General features: G+C 45.5%; 1 protein-coding gene across 1 annotated transcript in view; it reads left to right on the plus strand.

Annotated features, from left to right (window-relative positions):
* UBASH3A (ubiquitin associated and SH3 domain containing A) overlaps positions 1-14,570 on the plus strand; it is a 188,143-nt gene that overhangs the window by 130,040 nt on the left and 43,533 nt on the right. The window contains exon 10 of the mRNA XM_078658361.1: positions 14,241-14,333. Coding sequence (XP_078514487.1) covers positions 14,241-14,333 — 93 coding nt within the window. The remainder of the gene's footprint in view (positions 1-14,240; positions 14,334-14,570) is intronic.

Here is a 14,570-nt window from a genome sequence, read left to right on the forward strand (position 1 = left end):
AATTAAACTGGCTGACTTACTAGACCGTAATTTCTGTTTATACTCCTGCTGCGGAGTTTTCTCTAACAGGGGAAGTTTAGATTCAGTGTCTGGACAGTCCTTGAGAACGGGGCAGTCTTTAAGAAAAGTCTTTGGTTTAAGTCCATGAAACTTCTTGACATGGCTGGAGTGCAGCCAGCCTTTTCGGTTTTCAATCTTCACTGCTGTCCGGGTGGTGAGAAGAACAAGGCGGGGCTCCTTCCAGAGGGGCTCCAGCGGACTTGAACGATCGAAATTGCGAACCAACACAAAATCTCCCGGAACGACTTCATGCGGTTTTACTTCGGTGTTGTCTGGAAATGCAGCGGCAACCTGTGAACGACAAGATTGTAGTGCAGACATCAAGGAGGCAAGGTAATCTGTCAGCATATTACTGTCAACATCGGTAATGGTACGGGGTCTAGGTGTACCCCACATATTGGGGGGACGACCAAACACTATCTCATACGGAGATAGACCTGAACGGGAATGAGCAACCATTCTCATATAAAAAAGGGCGACTGGCAGTGCTACCATCCAATCTACGCCTTTCTCTGCACACACTTTTGCGATTCAGATTTTCAGGGTCTGGTTATGTCTCTCTACGAGACCGGCTGTTTCAGGATGGCGTACACAATGGAACTTCCACTGGTACCCTAACAGAAGGGATACTTGTCTCATGAGCTCGGATGAGAATGGCTGGCCGTTATCTGAATACACGACCCTAGGTAATCCATAGCGGGGAAAATACTCACGAACCAACTGCCTGGCAGTGGTCGCAGCTGTGTAATCTGGAACTGGATAGGCTTCTGTCCACCTGGACAAAGCGCATACAACTACGAGAACATACTTGAAACCTCGACATCGCTCCATCTGAATATAATCCATCTGGAGGACTTCAAAAGGGTGGTCAGGAGGATGGAATCCACCTTGTTCCACCGGGACACCTTTACCTGGGTTGAACTGACAACAAATCATGCAGGTACGCACTTTCTGCTTGGCTGCTGCTCGTAAATGCTTGTTGAACCAGAGGTTCTGAATACTGTCTAACATGGCTTTTTCTCCTAAGTGTGCTGGACTATGTGCGGTGTTAATAATGACTTGAACCATAGAGTCGGGGAGAAACCATGTGGCCTTTCCCTTCGTCAACCATCCTTGATCTGTCTGGACCCCTCCTTGTTCGGACCATTTCTTGATTTCATCGGGAGTAGCATGTAACTGTATATCTATTACATCTTGTGTAGGGTCCTTAACTGTCATACAAGTAGTCTGATCTGGAGTGAGTGTCTGTGTCGTGTTAACTGGAATATCTGGAGTCTGAGCTGTGAGCTTGGCTGTTCGATCTGCTAGATCATTACCCTGGGAAATGATATCAGTGGCTTTCGTATGTGCCTTGCACTTCATGATGGCGATAGCTGTCGGTAAATGTATTGCATCTAACAGAGCTTGAATGAGGGGGCCATGCTGAATCTTGGTTCCATGAGAAGTCATAAAACCTCTTTCTTGCCAGAGCACTCCAAAGTCGTGTACGACTCCGAATGCATAACGTGAATCTGTGTATATATTTACTTTCAGGTTCTTGGCACGTATGCAGGCTTGGGTCAGAGCGACAAGCTCTGCTGCTTGAGCAGACAGGGTGTCTATACGATGTGTTTCTATAACTTCGGTTTCAGTAGTCACTGCATACGCGGCTACTAGTTCTCCTGTACTTGTTCTCATACATGAACCATCCACATAAAGTGTCAGGTCGGGATCAGGTAATGCAATGTCTGTCAAGTCTTGTCTTGGCTTTGTCATGGTGTTAACAACTTCCACACAGTCATGTGTGGCAGGATTTGAAGTAACTGACGGTAACAGTGTAGCTGGATTTAAAATGTTGCAGCGTCTGATGTCTATGTGTGGCTGGAACAGTGTCAGTTCATAACCTGTTAAACGTGCAATTGTCAAGTGCTGAGTCTGTGTTCGGTTTAAAAGAACTTCCACGGAGTGTGGAACTTGTACTGTCAGGGAGTGTCCTAACACTATGGAATCACTTTGTCTGATAGCTAGTGCTGTGGCTGCAACTGACTTGAGGCACGCAGGCAGAGCCTGGGCCACTGGATCTAATGTGCTAGAAAAATAAGCACAGGGCTTGTATTGTCCTGCTTGATCTTGTGTGAGAACAGATAATGCTGTACCATCACGTTCAGTGACAAAAAGTGTAAAAGGCTTACTGTAGTTCGGTGTTGCTAGAACAGGTGCTTGGCATAAAGCTTTCTTTAACTCATTGAAAACAAGTGTATGTTCTTGGGTCCAAGGGAGGACAGTCGATACGGCTGCCTCCTGTGTCGTTAACTGTATCAGTGCCTTGGCTAGAAAGGCGTACTGAGGGATCCATTGTCTACAGTAAGAAGTGAGGCCGATAAAAGCTTGTATCTCCTTCTGTGTCTTGGGCTGTGGAAGATGTGCTATTAACTGGATACGGTCTGGTGTCAACTGCCTACCCCTCTTGGACAGTAAGTGTCCTAAGTAGACCACTTGCTGGACACAGAATTGCAATTTGGATGGGGACACCTTGTGCCCCATCTCGGCCAGGAAATACAAGACTGTAAGTGACGCACGTTCGCAGTCACGTTCAGAACGGGCTGTGATCAATAGATCATCGACATACTGGAGCAGGGCAGTGTCAGTTGGCATGTGAATGTTGTCTAGTTGTCTTTTAAGTGCCTGACTGTAAATGCTAGGACTTTCTGTGAAACCTTGAGGTGCTCGTGTGAATTTATAGCTTCTTCCATTTAAACAGAATCCGAAAAGGAACTGGCTGTCTGGATGAATGGGGACACTAAAGAATGCGTTCTTGAGATCGATAACTGTAAAGAACGTAGCTTCAGAATCAATGGCTGTCAATAGGGAAGAAATATCTGGGACCACTGGGTACTGGGGTATGATACATTTATTAAGTTCTCGAAGGTCAATCACTAATCGATAAACTGGAGGTGCATTTGGATCAGAATCGGAATGATAGGAGAATTACATACATTGGAGTCAGTTTCTACAACTACTCCTTGAACAATAAGCTCGTCTATAATTTTGGATAAGGCTGCTACAGCCTCAGGTGGCAATTTGTACTGTCGGATTCGCGGTAATACAACACCTTGCTTCAGAGTGACACGATGGGGTGTGATATGCATACAACCTACATCAGTTGGACCTTGCGCCCATAAATGCTGCGGTACATTCAATAATCTTGGATCAAAATCACGTAATACATAATGACCTTTAAAATCACGCAGAAACAAACGTACCCCCTCTGGGGAGCAGCATATGACTGCTCCTAATTCTTTCAGAGTTTTAATGCCTAACAGATTCTCTGGGCAAGATTTCGTGAGTAACAAGTCTGTAGTTCGGGACAATGGACCAACTTCTAGAGTAACTGGTTTCGATATTTCATTAACAATAGGCTTTCCTGAAAATCCAAGGGAAACATTTCTAGAGCCTGAGAGCGGAGCCCCTGGAACCTCGTCATGACTGATGGTAGTCCTACTTGCCCCTGTATCAATCAGAAAGTTTCTGTCTTTCCCTAATACTTGACTGTGTACATAGGGACCTTCTTGATCTACAGGAATCTCGATGAAAGGCAAGCCTACCTCCCTCTCTAGGCTGTTTCATGAATACGGCTGATAATCTGGATACTCTGACTGTGCGTACTGGTACATCTGCTGTGTAACGTGTTGTGTTGCAGCTATAGGCTGCGGTACTGTAACTGTCTGTGGTGCATTCTGTGGTGGCTGGGAAGTCTGTGAAACTTGTTCTTGTCTAGGCGGACGTGGTCTTTCTTTCGTTTTACCAGTAGCTATGTTGTGTTTCAGAACTGCACATTCGTTTATATAATGACCTGGCTGTTTACAGTAATTGCATGTCCCTTTAACGGGAACTGCAGGATGACTGGCTTGATTCGGACCCCTCTTCTGACTGTCTTGTGGAACAGATTGTGCAACTAGTACTTTCATTTTAGTGTCTTTCATACGTCTCCTTTCGTGTTCCTGCTCTTCCCTGATTCTGTTCTGGTGATACTGGAGCATCTGGAGCATCTGTGACGGAGTATTAGCTTGCCAGGTACTTTCGACTTTCAGTACTCGATTTTTAACTTGTGGACTTGAATTCTCAACTAGTTTGGTAACAAAAAGATGGGGATACGATTCACTACTTGTTTTCAGACCACTATTAATAATGAAACATTTCTCAAATCTGGAATAAAAATCACTAGTGTCTTCGTCTTGTTTCTGTTTACAGGCTGAGATGGCATCCCTATCTTCCTTTTTCGTGGCTAGTAATCTTGGCAAAACTTGTATTAACAATTCGGGCAAAGCTTTAGCTTTTTCCCCAAGACCGGTACCTGGTACTCGTGTATTATCTTCAGTTTCTAATGCTGTCCAATCTATCTTTTTCTCTCCCACCTCCCATTCTTTTTCTTTTAATTTTTCATATATGCCCGCAGGCAACAGGACCTTTAACATTTTAATGATATCAGGATACGTGTATTCTCCCATACGGAGCATGTCCTTTAATTCACGGTGAAACCCTGCTGGATCTTTATCGTGACAGGGAATTAACTTTTTCATTTCCAAGAGTTCTATTTTCGTGATAGGGGTGTAAACAAATACTCGTTCTAGACCACCACCTTCTATCTTAACTGGATGTACTTCTCTTAACGGATTCTGTCTGTCTATGTAGAATGATTTACTTTCTGGGGGTGAGATGTGAACGAAATGTGGATTCAGGAACGTTCTGTATTTATGGCGCTGTTCTAATATGACACTAATTAAATCGGTACCTAGACCTTTCCATCTGTATTGTAGTAACTCGTTTAATACATCATGTAGAGGACCTGGATCAGAATGCTGTTCCTCATACAGTGTAATGAGGTGCTGGATCATATACGTACCCACCAGACGTTGCTCGGCTGGGGGCAGTTTCAGAAACGTTTGAGCCACTATTTCATCTGGAAACGTGGTAGAATCACTAGTCCAACGGACTGCTGATCGGGCTAGTTCTTGTTCATGCATTGTACTAAGCTCGCTATAACCTATTCGTGATTTCAGAATTTGATCGGTGGCCTGGAATACTTGCTCAAGAGAACACTGTTCTGGTGCTGGAGGAGGAAAAGTTTTCTTGTAATCTAGGCGTGAATGTCGGTCGGAAAGTCTAGTTCTACCTACATACGCTATTCTGGAGAGATTCTCGTTGTCTACCTCTTCAGTAGAAGAGTCATATTCTTTCTCGGTTGCTCGTTTTTCTTCCTCCTTCTGGTGTATACGTATTATTTCCTTACGAATTTTCTTGTACATACTCTCTATACAACCTTGTGTCTTGTGTTTTCCATCGGCTATATTGTCACTCCACCTAGTCAGGACTTTCAGTTCTTCTTGATCTTTTTCTGGGTAATCTTGCTCTCTTATTAAACTATTAATCAGGAACTTTAAAATCATGAGCTGAGTCTCGACTTTTCTTTGAACCATGGCTTCGTGAATACTTCCTGGATTCTCTCCTGTACGGATAAAACGATATATTCTGTCTAGATGTTCCTTCATATCGGGCAGGGTGATCAAAAAACTGGCAACCCGTCTTAAACGTACTGAATATAAGATCATGTGATCTTCGCCTGGAACTGGATCATATATACAATCAGTAAGAAGTCGCTTGAGATCTGTGTATGTCGCCACTTTTGGCGTACGCTGTAACGCTACTTCATGCAGCGTCAGACGTTTCGGTTGAGGCGGGGTGCGAGGAGAACCTCCCCCCGCGGCTCCTAAACTAGAATCGTCGGTGAATACTGTACGGGCTGGTAGAGTGACTGGCATAACGGGTACATTTACTGTGGGCTGGCCCGGGGGTGCTGGAACATGAACTTGGCCCCCGGGAACAGTAGTTGGCGGGACAGGAATTACATTATTAACGGGAGCAGGCGGAACAGGATTTGCATAGGCTGGGACTGTGTCGTCCAAATAGGACGAAAGAAATATGTCAGCTGCGGTCGGTTTGTAACTTAGCTTAATCGGGACTAATGGCGGCGGAAAATTACAGGGTGCTTCCGGGATTGCTTTTGGCAAGCCCTCGGCAAGAAGAGGATACATACCTTTAATAAGGGCATTTCTCTGTCTATCTGACTGTTCTGCTCTAACTCGTTCACCTTCTTCGATTAATTCCCTTTCTTGGGCTCTTTCTGAGGATTCCCTACTTAATTCTGTTTTTCTGTATTCTTTTTCGGTTCTTTTATGAGATTCTTTGCGCCATAACTCGATGGCATCTTTCTGGGACTGTCTGGCTTTCTTTTTCCATAATGCTTCTTCTACTCGCATGATGCACTCGGCATCCCATGTACCTGATACAGGCCATCTATATTTCTCTTCTAGTTCCTTAGTATAGTCCGCCCATAAGTCTAGATATATTATGGCATCTAAGCCATGCTTGTGATACATAAAATGTCCTGGACTGTCCCTAGGAGGGACAGGAACTGCTTCTTCGAGTAACCCTTTTCTGGTCTTTAACTGACGTAATTTCGAGAACAGAGGCATTTCGGTAATACACTTGGAACACAATACACAATAATCACAGTAATTAAATGGCAAACAAAACACTCATACCACGACATAAAAATACATTGATAACAGTTCGAACAGAATACTACCTGATGCACTGAAAACAGAACACATGAATTTCTCGAGAACGAAACTTACTAGAATTACTGGATGCACTGCTAAAACAGTACAGAACATACCGGTCCCATAAAGAGACACGTCATACCGTACCCACCTAGGTGAATACTTTGGACTGGATCTGTGTACCCAAACCCAACGGACCAGGAACAAACTAATGATCCTGTCTAGATACTTCCCCCGCGACGGTACTCACCGGGAAGCAGAAACTGGAAGGCCTCGGACTGGACTGGACTGCTACGACGTCGGACTACGAACTTCGGACTTCAGAAACAGGTGGGCCTCCGGATACTTCGGACCTTGCTCTCTCGGCTTGGGCTCTGGTCGGGACGAACCGCATTCCACACCGCTTCGTCTGGATGTCGGACCGCAGTCTCCGTCTCCTCCGTGGACCTGAGGGAGACTTGAAGCAGAAATATCTGCACGTGCACGGTATTGTTCCGTCACGGCTGCAGAGGGTCAGGGGGCCTGCGTAGCATCGCCAGCGCGTGAGGAAGGGGCTCGTCCCTGTTCGGGCGCCATTATGTGGTAAATAAATAATTAAATACCGGTACTATTTTTGAATATATTAACAATAACAGATAGCTCAATAAATAAGAGGCAGGATCCGATGTATCCGAGTTGAACAGGCTTTATTCAGGCAAAAGGGAAGGGACTGGAACGGGACAGCCTGAAATAAAACAGGAAGGAAGGCAGCTGCACCATTTCATTAACAGTGCAGTGTATATATATAGTAAGACATTTCAATTACATTACATACAGTAGGCGTAACTTGTGACAAGCGTAAGATAAGAACACATGGGCGTGAAAAGAAGGCGTGCACAGGGCGTGCACGTGGACATGTGATGAGAACGTCACAAAAGTGTCATGAATGGGCGGAAACATGGAGGGGGCTACCTGAGCAGCTGGGACCTTTAACCTAGTGGTGCGCGCAAACGGGCAATGACGTGTTTACCGGGGAGAACTGGGGGCTATGACTTCTGCACTAGAAGAGGAGACTAAAGTCTGCGGTGTCAGGACGACATGTACCTATAGCATATCTGGTATCTGGTGTTTGGAGTACATGTTGATAGAATCTAAAAGTTATCAGGGCAAAGGCTACTTAACACTAAGGCTGGTGCATGCATATATTCTACATGTATTGCGTGTGCTATGAATCTTCTATGAATACTAATACAGTAACTCTCTTGCATGGAGACAGAAAGACTAGACTATGGCTGAAACTGTTTATGCGGTTCAGTAGCTTAGGAATGTGAAGAAGGAAAACTGGACTGATAACTAGAAGCATAACATACTCTTGGCAGACAGGCAGGCAGAGCCAGGCCGGGCACCGCGCTGCTTGGCAAGAAGTAGTGAAGGGTCAGGGATGCAGGTGGGGGCTGCATCGCTCCTCGGAGTGGGTTCAGGAGACTGGAGCTTGAATCTGGTGTCCGGGCCCTTTTGAGGCCTAGAAACGGGGACAATGCGGTGAATTAACGTGCACACTGTAAAACATGGCAACATAGGCCTAATACTCGTTGCTTTCACGGGAACTGGATACTGGCATACTAGAGTTGGACACAACTATAATTGTGTCTTTAATCGATCATAGGGGGATATATGCATATCGATCATGCACATATAACATAGGATGGGGAACACGTAGGCACATATAACAAGGCAAAATTCACTTTTCCACATATGAATCGGTAATTCACATTTACCTACATCTAGGCCAAAGTGTTCTATCGGAGCTCTGTGAGATATTGTGGCTTTCACAGCACCACAGCCAAATAACTTTAAAGGAAAACTGTATAGAACGTTTTTAAAATTGTGCATGAAGTTTGGGGGCGAACGATGTTCGTAATTGTATCTTTTCACTTCTGGCTTCAAGTTCCTACATTTAGAAAAATCGATCTTGTACAATCGCAGGTTATGGAAAACACGTGCATCTAAAATACATAGAAAGGTAACATAACACAAAATGCAAAAGAAAAGACTCAGCCATCTAAGTTCCACAAAAGTACATAAATCCTTCTCTGAATGAGTCCGCTTATAAGAAAAGATAGAGGCATATTATCAAGAACGGGGTTAAGATTATCACTGCTTTTATCGTCAGGAAACTGCTGCTAAAGCGCCTCTAAGGGGCTTGATGGCCGTAGAGAATTCCCACAGAAGCCCAGGTTCACACCAGACTATGGGAATTCACAAGGGCATATTATCAAGCCCATTATTGCCGCTTTAGCTGCAGTTTTCTGCCGATAAAGCGGCGATAATCTTAACTCCGTTTCTTGATAATATGCTCCAGTCAGGGGCATATCAACAAGCGGCAGCGATAATTATCGCTGGCCGCCATTAGCGTGAGGAATATTATCACCGGCTATCGCAGATATATATCGCCATGCTAGCACTGTATTACCAACGCATAGCGCAATGGCGATAATTATTCCAATAACAGCGGTGTTTTCCATAGAAAATGGCGATATCCTTGTTGATAGGGCTGGGTGGTCTCAGCTTTATAATCCACCACCCATTGGCTAACATTGTTTAGTCAAACGAAAAGCAGTTGTAAGGAAAGTAGCGATAACCAAGGTTAGCGCTACTTTTCTTATCGCTATGCTTGTTATCGTGCCCATTGATAATTGGAGAAATGTCGTTTATCGACATTTCTCCAGTTATTTTGAGCTGGAACAGCCACTTTGCATCTCATTAGAGATGCAAAGGTGGGCTTTATGGGAAAGGGCGCTAAGGCAAGGATTCACGCAATAGCGTGACCTTGCTGATATAGCGATAAAATTATCGCCGCTTTTCGGCCAAAAGCGGCTGCAAAAGTGGCAATAATTTTTTTTGCGCCGCCTTGTTGATATGCCCCTCAGTTCGGCAGGTGCGGCTGGTGTATAAGGGTGTCAGGACACCGCCCACCAACAATCCCAAAGTCAGATCTGTCAGCTCACGCGGTGCCACCGTGTGTCACAGTATTCCACTCTCTTCACATGGTCAACCGAGGAAGAGCCTGAGTCACACGGTGGCAGGAAAAAGGAGCTGGAAACCTCTGCTCGAAGTGGCTTTCCAGCTTGTCTTTGGAGGCATTAAGCAGCCGATGTCATTGGGTGGTGTGAAATCACCCCCCAAGAAATCGGCGACAGCCTCAGCAACCCTTTGTATTTTGGGGGCCCGCCTCCTCCTCAAACAGTGTTTGGTTTTCACGAGTGGGCAGGTCTGCAAACAGCTGCTAGTCATTTGGTGTGCTGATATGTTGTCATGTATGAACATGTTTTCATGCACACTCCAAGTGCATATGTCAGCCCTAAAGCTCACAATGATGGGGAAGGGCATGTCTGTGTTTGTTTGTGTAGGAAACTGGACTCTTTGCAGATGTCCCCTCCACTTATTTCCCCCATTTGAACTGCTAGAGGCCGTTTTTCGACTCCGACAGCGCACTGAAGCCTGCTAACCAGGTTCCAGTACCTGTGTTCTTCCCCTAAAGTGACGTGTGTAATTGGCACCCCCAACTGACAAGAGCTGACTTCTCTTCTAAGTCCCTGGTAAGTGGTACCCAGGGCATGGTTGGTAAAAAGGTATTCAGGGCTTGCACCAATGGCTGTGCCACCCTGAGTGACCCATGTTAACCAATGCCAGCCGGCCGGCCACTGCAGACTGCAGGAACAGTGCTCACTGCTCCCGTTCGACTTAGTCCCCACCATAGGTGACACGGTCACAGCACTGCTTTTAGTACATGCCAGTCACGCCTAGAGTGCGTCTCTTGAGCCCAGGAGGCAGGGTGCAGTATGTTAAGAGTGTAGACATGTAAGTGCAAGCTTATATATCTCTATAGTGACTTTCCCATGAAAGTGCACTAAAAGTGATAGGCGCTCCATAGGATGCTGTGGGACTTGTACCCAGGCATACCCGGGTTGCTAGCTCCCTTCTGGTACCACCTAAATATGTCGAGTTTGGTGTCAAACAACACGCCTTCTCTCCCTTGTGTCAGGGGAAGGCTGGCATGCACCCAGGTGGCCACGTTAGAGGTTGCCCACCTGATTACCCCTGCCGACATGTACTTTGGCTGGCGGACCCGGGTTTCCCGCCTCAGCTGCCACCAAGATGGGTTTCTGACCTCCTGCCAGGCAGTGTCCGTGCACCCAGGAGTCAGAAGAAAGGCCTAGGCAGGAAGGAGGTCACACCTGCCTCCCCGTGAGTGGGCTAGTGATGTGAGACATCAGAGCAGTGAGCTTTGAAGGCTCTCACCGCCTCTGATATGCAGGAGGGCTGGCTCAATGTAAAGTAAAGTCCACATTTGTAAAGCGCACAATCACCCGTAAGGGTCTCTAGGCGCTGGGGGCCGTCGGGAAGATTAAGCAAGCTATTGCCCAGAGTCACATGGTGCTGGGCTAACCTGCCGCCGGAGCCGGGGATCGAACCGTGGTCCCCAGATTCCAGCGTCAGTCACCCTGGCCGCGGCGCCACACCTCTTCCCTACAATGTGGAGGTCACAGGTCCTCCTTGCCCCAGGCATGCTCGACCCAAGGGGGAATTAGGTATGCAGGAGGTGTCCATCTCCAGCAATGCTGGCCAGACCCCCTTGGTGGACAGTCTGATCTACACTCCTAAAGTGAATTTCTGACATCTTTAGGAGGGCAGAATTAGTGGGTTCAGGTCCGGAAAGTGACCCACACCACCTGACGTGGTCGCCTCAGGGATGGATTAGCTCTCGGGAGTAGCTGCCCATTGGCTACGAGCTCCCACACCCCTAACCCCCCTAAATCTAGGATTTAAGGTACACCCCTGACACCATAACCTCAGTTCTGATCGACAAACTTCAAGGAAGGACGCCAAGAAGATCGATTTTCACCGACAACAAGACTTTGCCCCCGCCAAAGAGCAATAGAGGGATACTGGACCCCAGTGGCAACATGGCTTGTAACTGCATGAGCGACTTTGGTCCATGGCCAAACTCTGCACTCCCTGGCCGAGGGACCCCTGTGGTATCCAGAAGCAGCCTAAGACTCCCCTGGCCTGGTGGGACCAGTCCCCTGCTAACTGCATGTAAAACGACGTGAGGGTCAGTCACCAGACTGGTGACCAACAAGCCTTGGTTGCAGTAACCGTAATCCCAAAAAAGTTTGGCGGCTGGAGGTCCACGGGAGTGCAGTAACAGCTTGAAACTTCAGTGAGAGCAAGACTACAACTCCCAGTATGCACTGCACCACTTTTTTTTTGTTTTGGAAGATCTCGCAGCAGGTCCGGTCGCCAGCACTTCTTTGGTTTCTTCACGTCGCAGTTTTCTGCTGCTTAACCAGTGATAATTTGTAACGCCGTCCTTGATAATATGCCCCCTAAGGTCTTTCGGCTCTTGTTTCACCTCCCCCAGAGTGGGTCACAGACACAGATTCGATAAGAATTTGGTCCGACCAACCAAAAAATGGTTCAAACATGCTGCCTAGATGTCTTTACTAAGGGCTTCTGATGAAACCACACTCGGCGCCCTGCTGTGGGAAGAAATCCGAAATAAAACAATTAAATTCAAATACTTGGGCCTTGGCTCTCGAGACAGCATTAAATGACCTGAAAGTAAAGTAGCTATGGAATATGGGACTTCCTCGTAGCGCCTATAAGAAAGTCATTAATAAAAAAATAAGAGGCATATCAGCAAGGGCCGGAGTTAAAATTATCGCCGCTTTAGCGTCCGTTTTCGGAAGAACAGCGGCGATAATTTTAACGCCTATTAGCAAGGACATGCTAACACGTAAATCCATGCTTCTTCGCCCTTTCCCTCTAACGCCCAGCTTTGCATCTCTAATGATATGCAAAGTGGGCGTTCCTCCCCAGGATAACGGGAGAAATGTCGCTAAGCGACATTTCTCCTATTATCAAGCCTCACGCACAGAAGCATAGCGATGAGAAAAGTAGCGATAACCTCTGTTATCGCTACTTTCCTTACGCCTGCTTTGAAACTGACTTAGCCATGATATCCTATTTAAGGTGGATATCATGGCTAAGTATGTGTAGCCCTATCAGCAAGCTATCGCCAAAAGTTGCGCGATAATCGCTATATTTCCTACGATAATCACACAGTTGCCAGCTTGCGCTCTGAATTTTATCGCTTTGGAGATAAGCGTTGCTGATAGCACTCTATCTCTGCGATAAAATTCTGAGTTGGCTGGCGATAATTATCCTAGCGCTAAGAGCGCTTAGCGATAATTATCGCCGTCCCTTGCTGATATGCCCCTTAGGATGTTGTCATGGAATAAAGATAAAGAGGAATTCAGTAAAAGAAGACACGCCTGGACAACTATTGACGCGTACGAACAGCCTCGCCGACAGACCTATTTAACAACACTATTAAAATCATTTCATCAAATCAAGCTACTTCACCTACGATTTGGTGTACGTCAAATACTGGAACATATCCCCAAATGACAACTGAAACCTCAAGATAACAAGTGCAGACTACGTCAAAGACATGAGGAAAGCCTAACACATCTTTTATCAATTTATCCTATATTACTAATTGAACGTAAGATTTTACTGAAAAGATGTTTTAATTAAAATCATATCAGAACTTGTCGACATGCCTTGCTTTTTTGCATGAAAGGGGAGACTCCTCAAATAATAGCTGCTTACTTTATAATAAAATTCTTTCTTAAAGCGGATCAATTATTGATAGCAAAGGGATTGGTGAAGACTGTGCAATCTAAAAATACTTAAATGTGATGAAAAAGGAAAATGATTGGATATTACACAATTTGACAGAGGGGCATATTATCAAGGGGGTTTATATCCGCTTTTTTAGCTTTAAAAGCCAAGAAAGCGGAGATAAAATGATCTCCCTATTACCTAGCTGTCGCTAACACCAGTTAGCGACAGCTATTAGGAGATAGCGACCATCTTGGGCCCCACTTTGCATGTCAGTGAAATGTATCACTAATGACATGCAAAGTGGGCGTGCCAAGATGTTAGCGACTGGAAACAGTCGCTAACATCGCTATCTCCTATTACCAACTTATGGAGATATTCGCGCTAAGCGCGAATATCTCCAAAAGCTAACACCTGTCCCTGAGCAGTTCTTAGCCATGTTATCCAATGGGAGGTGGATAACATGGCTAAGAGCATTAGCTCGGTAATGCATGAATATCGCTGACTTTTCAGCGATATTCATGCATTGCGGCCGATTTTTATCGCATTTGCGATAAACCTTGGTAATACTAAGGCTTATTTGCGATAAAAATCGCCGCAGCTCAGCGGTAAATTTTTGTCTCTAACCAAGCAATAGCGATAATTATCGCTTTTGCTTGGTAATATGCCCCAAAGTTCTTACATTCGAGCGGAATAGAATGAAGACTAGTCCATTTTTATATTTTTAGTAATGGTATTTTAACTGAAAACTTTCTAAACTCAATTTAAAGCCAAAAAGAATCAGAATGATTTTGAAACTTTTATTGTATGTATCGAGCTGTGCAAAATATTATGTTTTTAATTAACTGAACTAAATGAATTTCCTGACTGACTGAGTTAACCTGTGCAGGTTGTTGTCTCTGTTTCTTTTAGGGGAGGCTTTACTTGAGCAGGGGCTCACCGTGGGCTCCGTGTACTCTGCCCCGGCGGTGCGCTGCGTGGAGACGGCTCACCACATCCTGCACAGTAAGTGTGAACAACACTCCCTCTGAGAGAGTAGCACCGCTGTTAACATCTGGAGTCGATGTGCGTATTTTATCATGGCTATGTTTGTACACCAAGTATGGAGCAGGTCATTCTAAAGATATGGGATAAAAAGAATGTGTAGACTTGTGATGTGTTATTTGTTTTTTAAACCTTGTAAAAAAAGAATTACATGATACAAACTAAGGGATGAAGATATTGTAAAGCCGAGGACACACA

Source organism: Lissotriton helveticus, chromosome 8, assembly GCF_964261635.1.
Source record: "Lissotriton helveticus chromosome 8, aLisHel1.1, whole genome shotgun sequence".
In the NCBI taxonomy this organism is placed as follows: domain Eukaryota; kingdom Metazoa; phylum Chordata; class Amphibia; order Caudata; family Salamandridae; genus Lissotriton; species Lissotriton helveticus.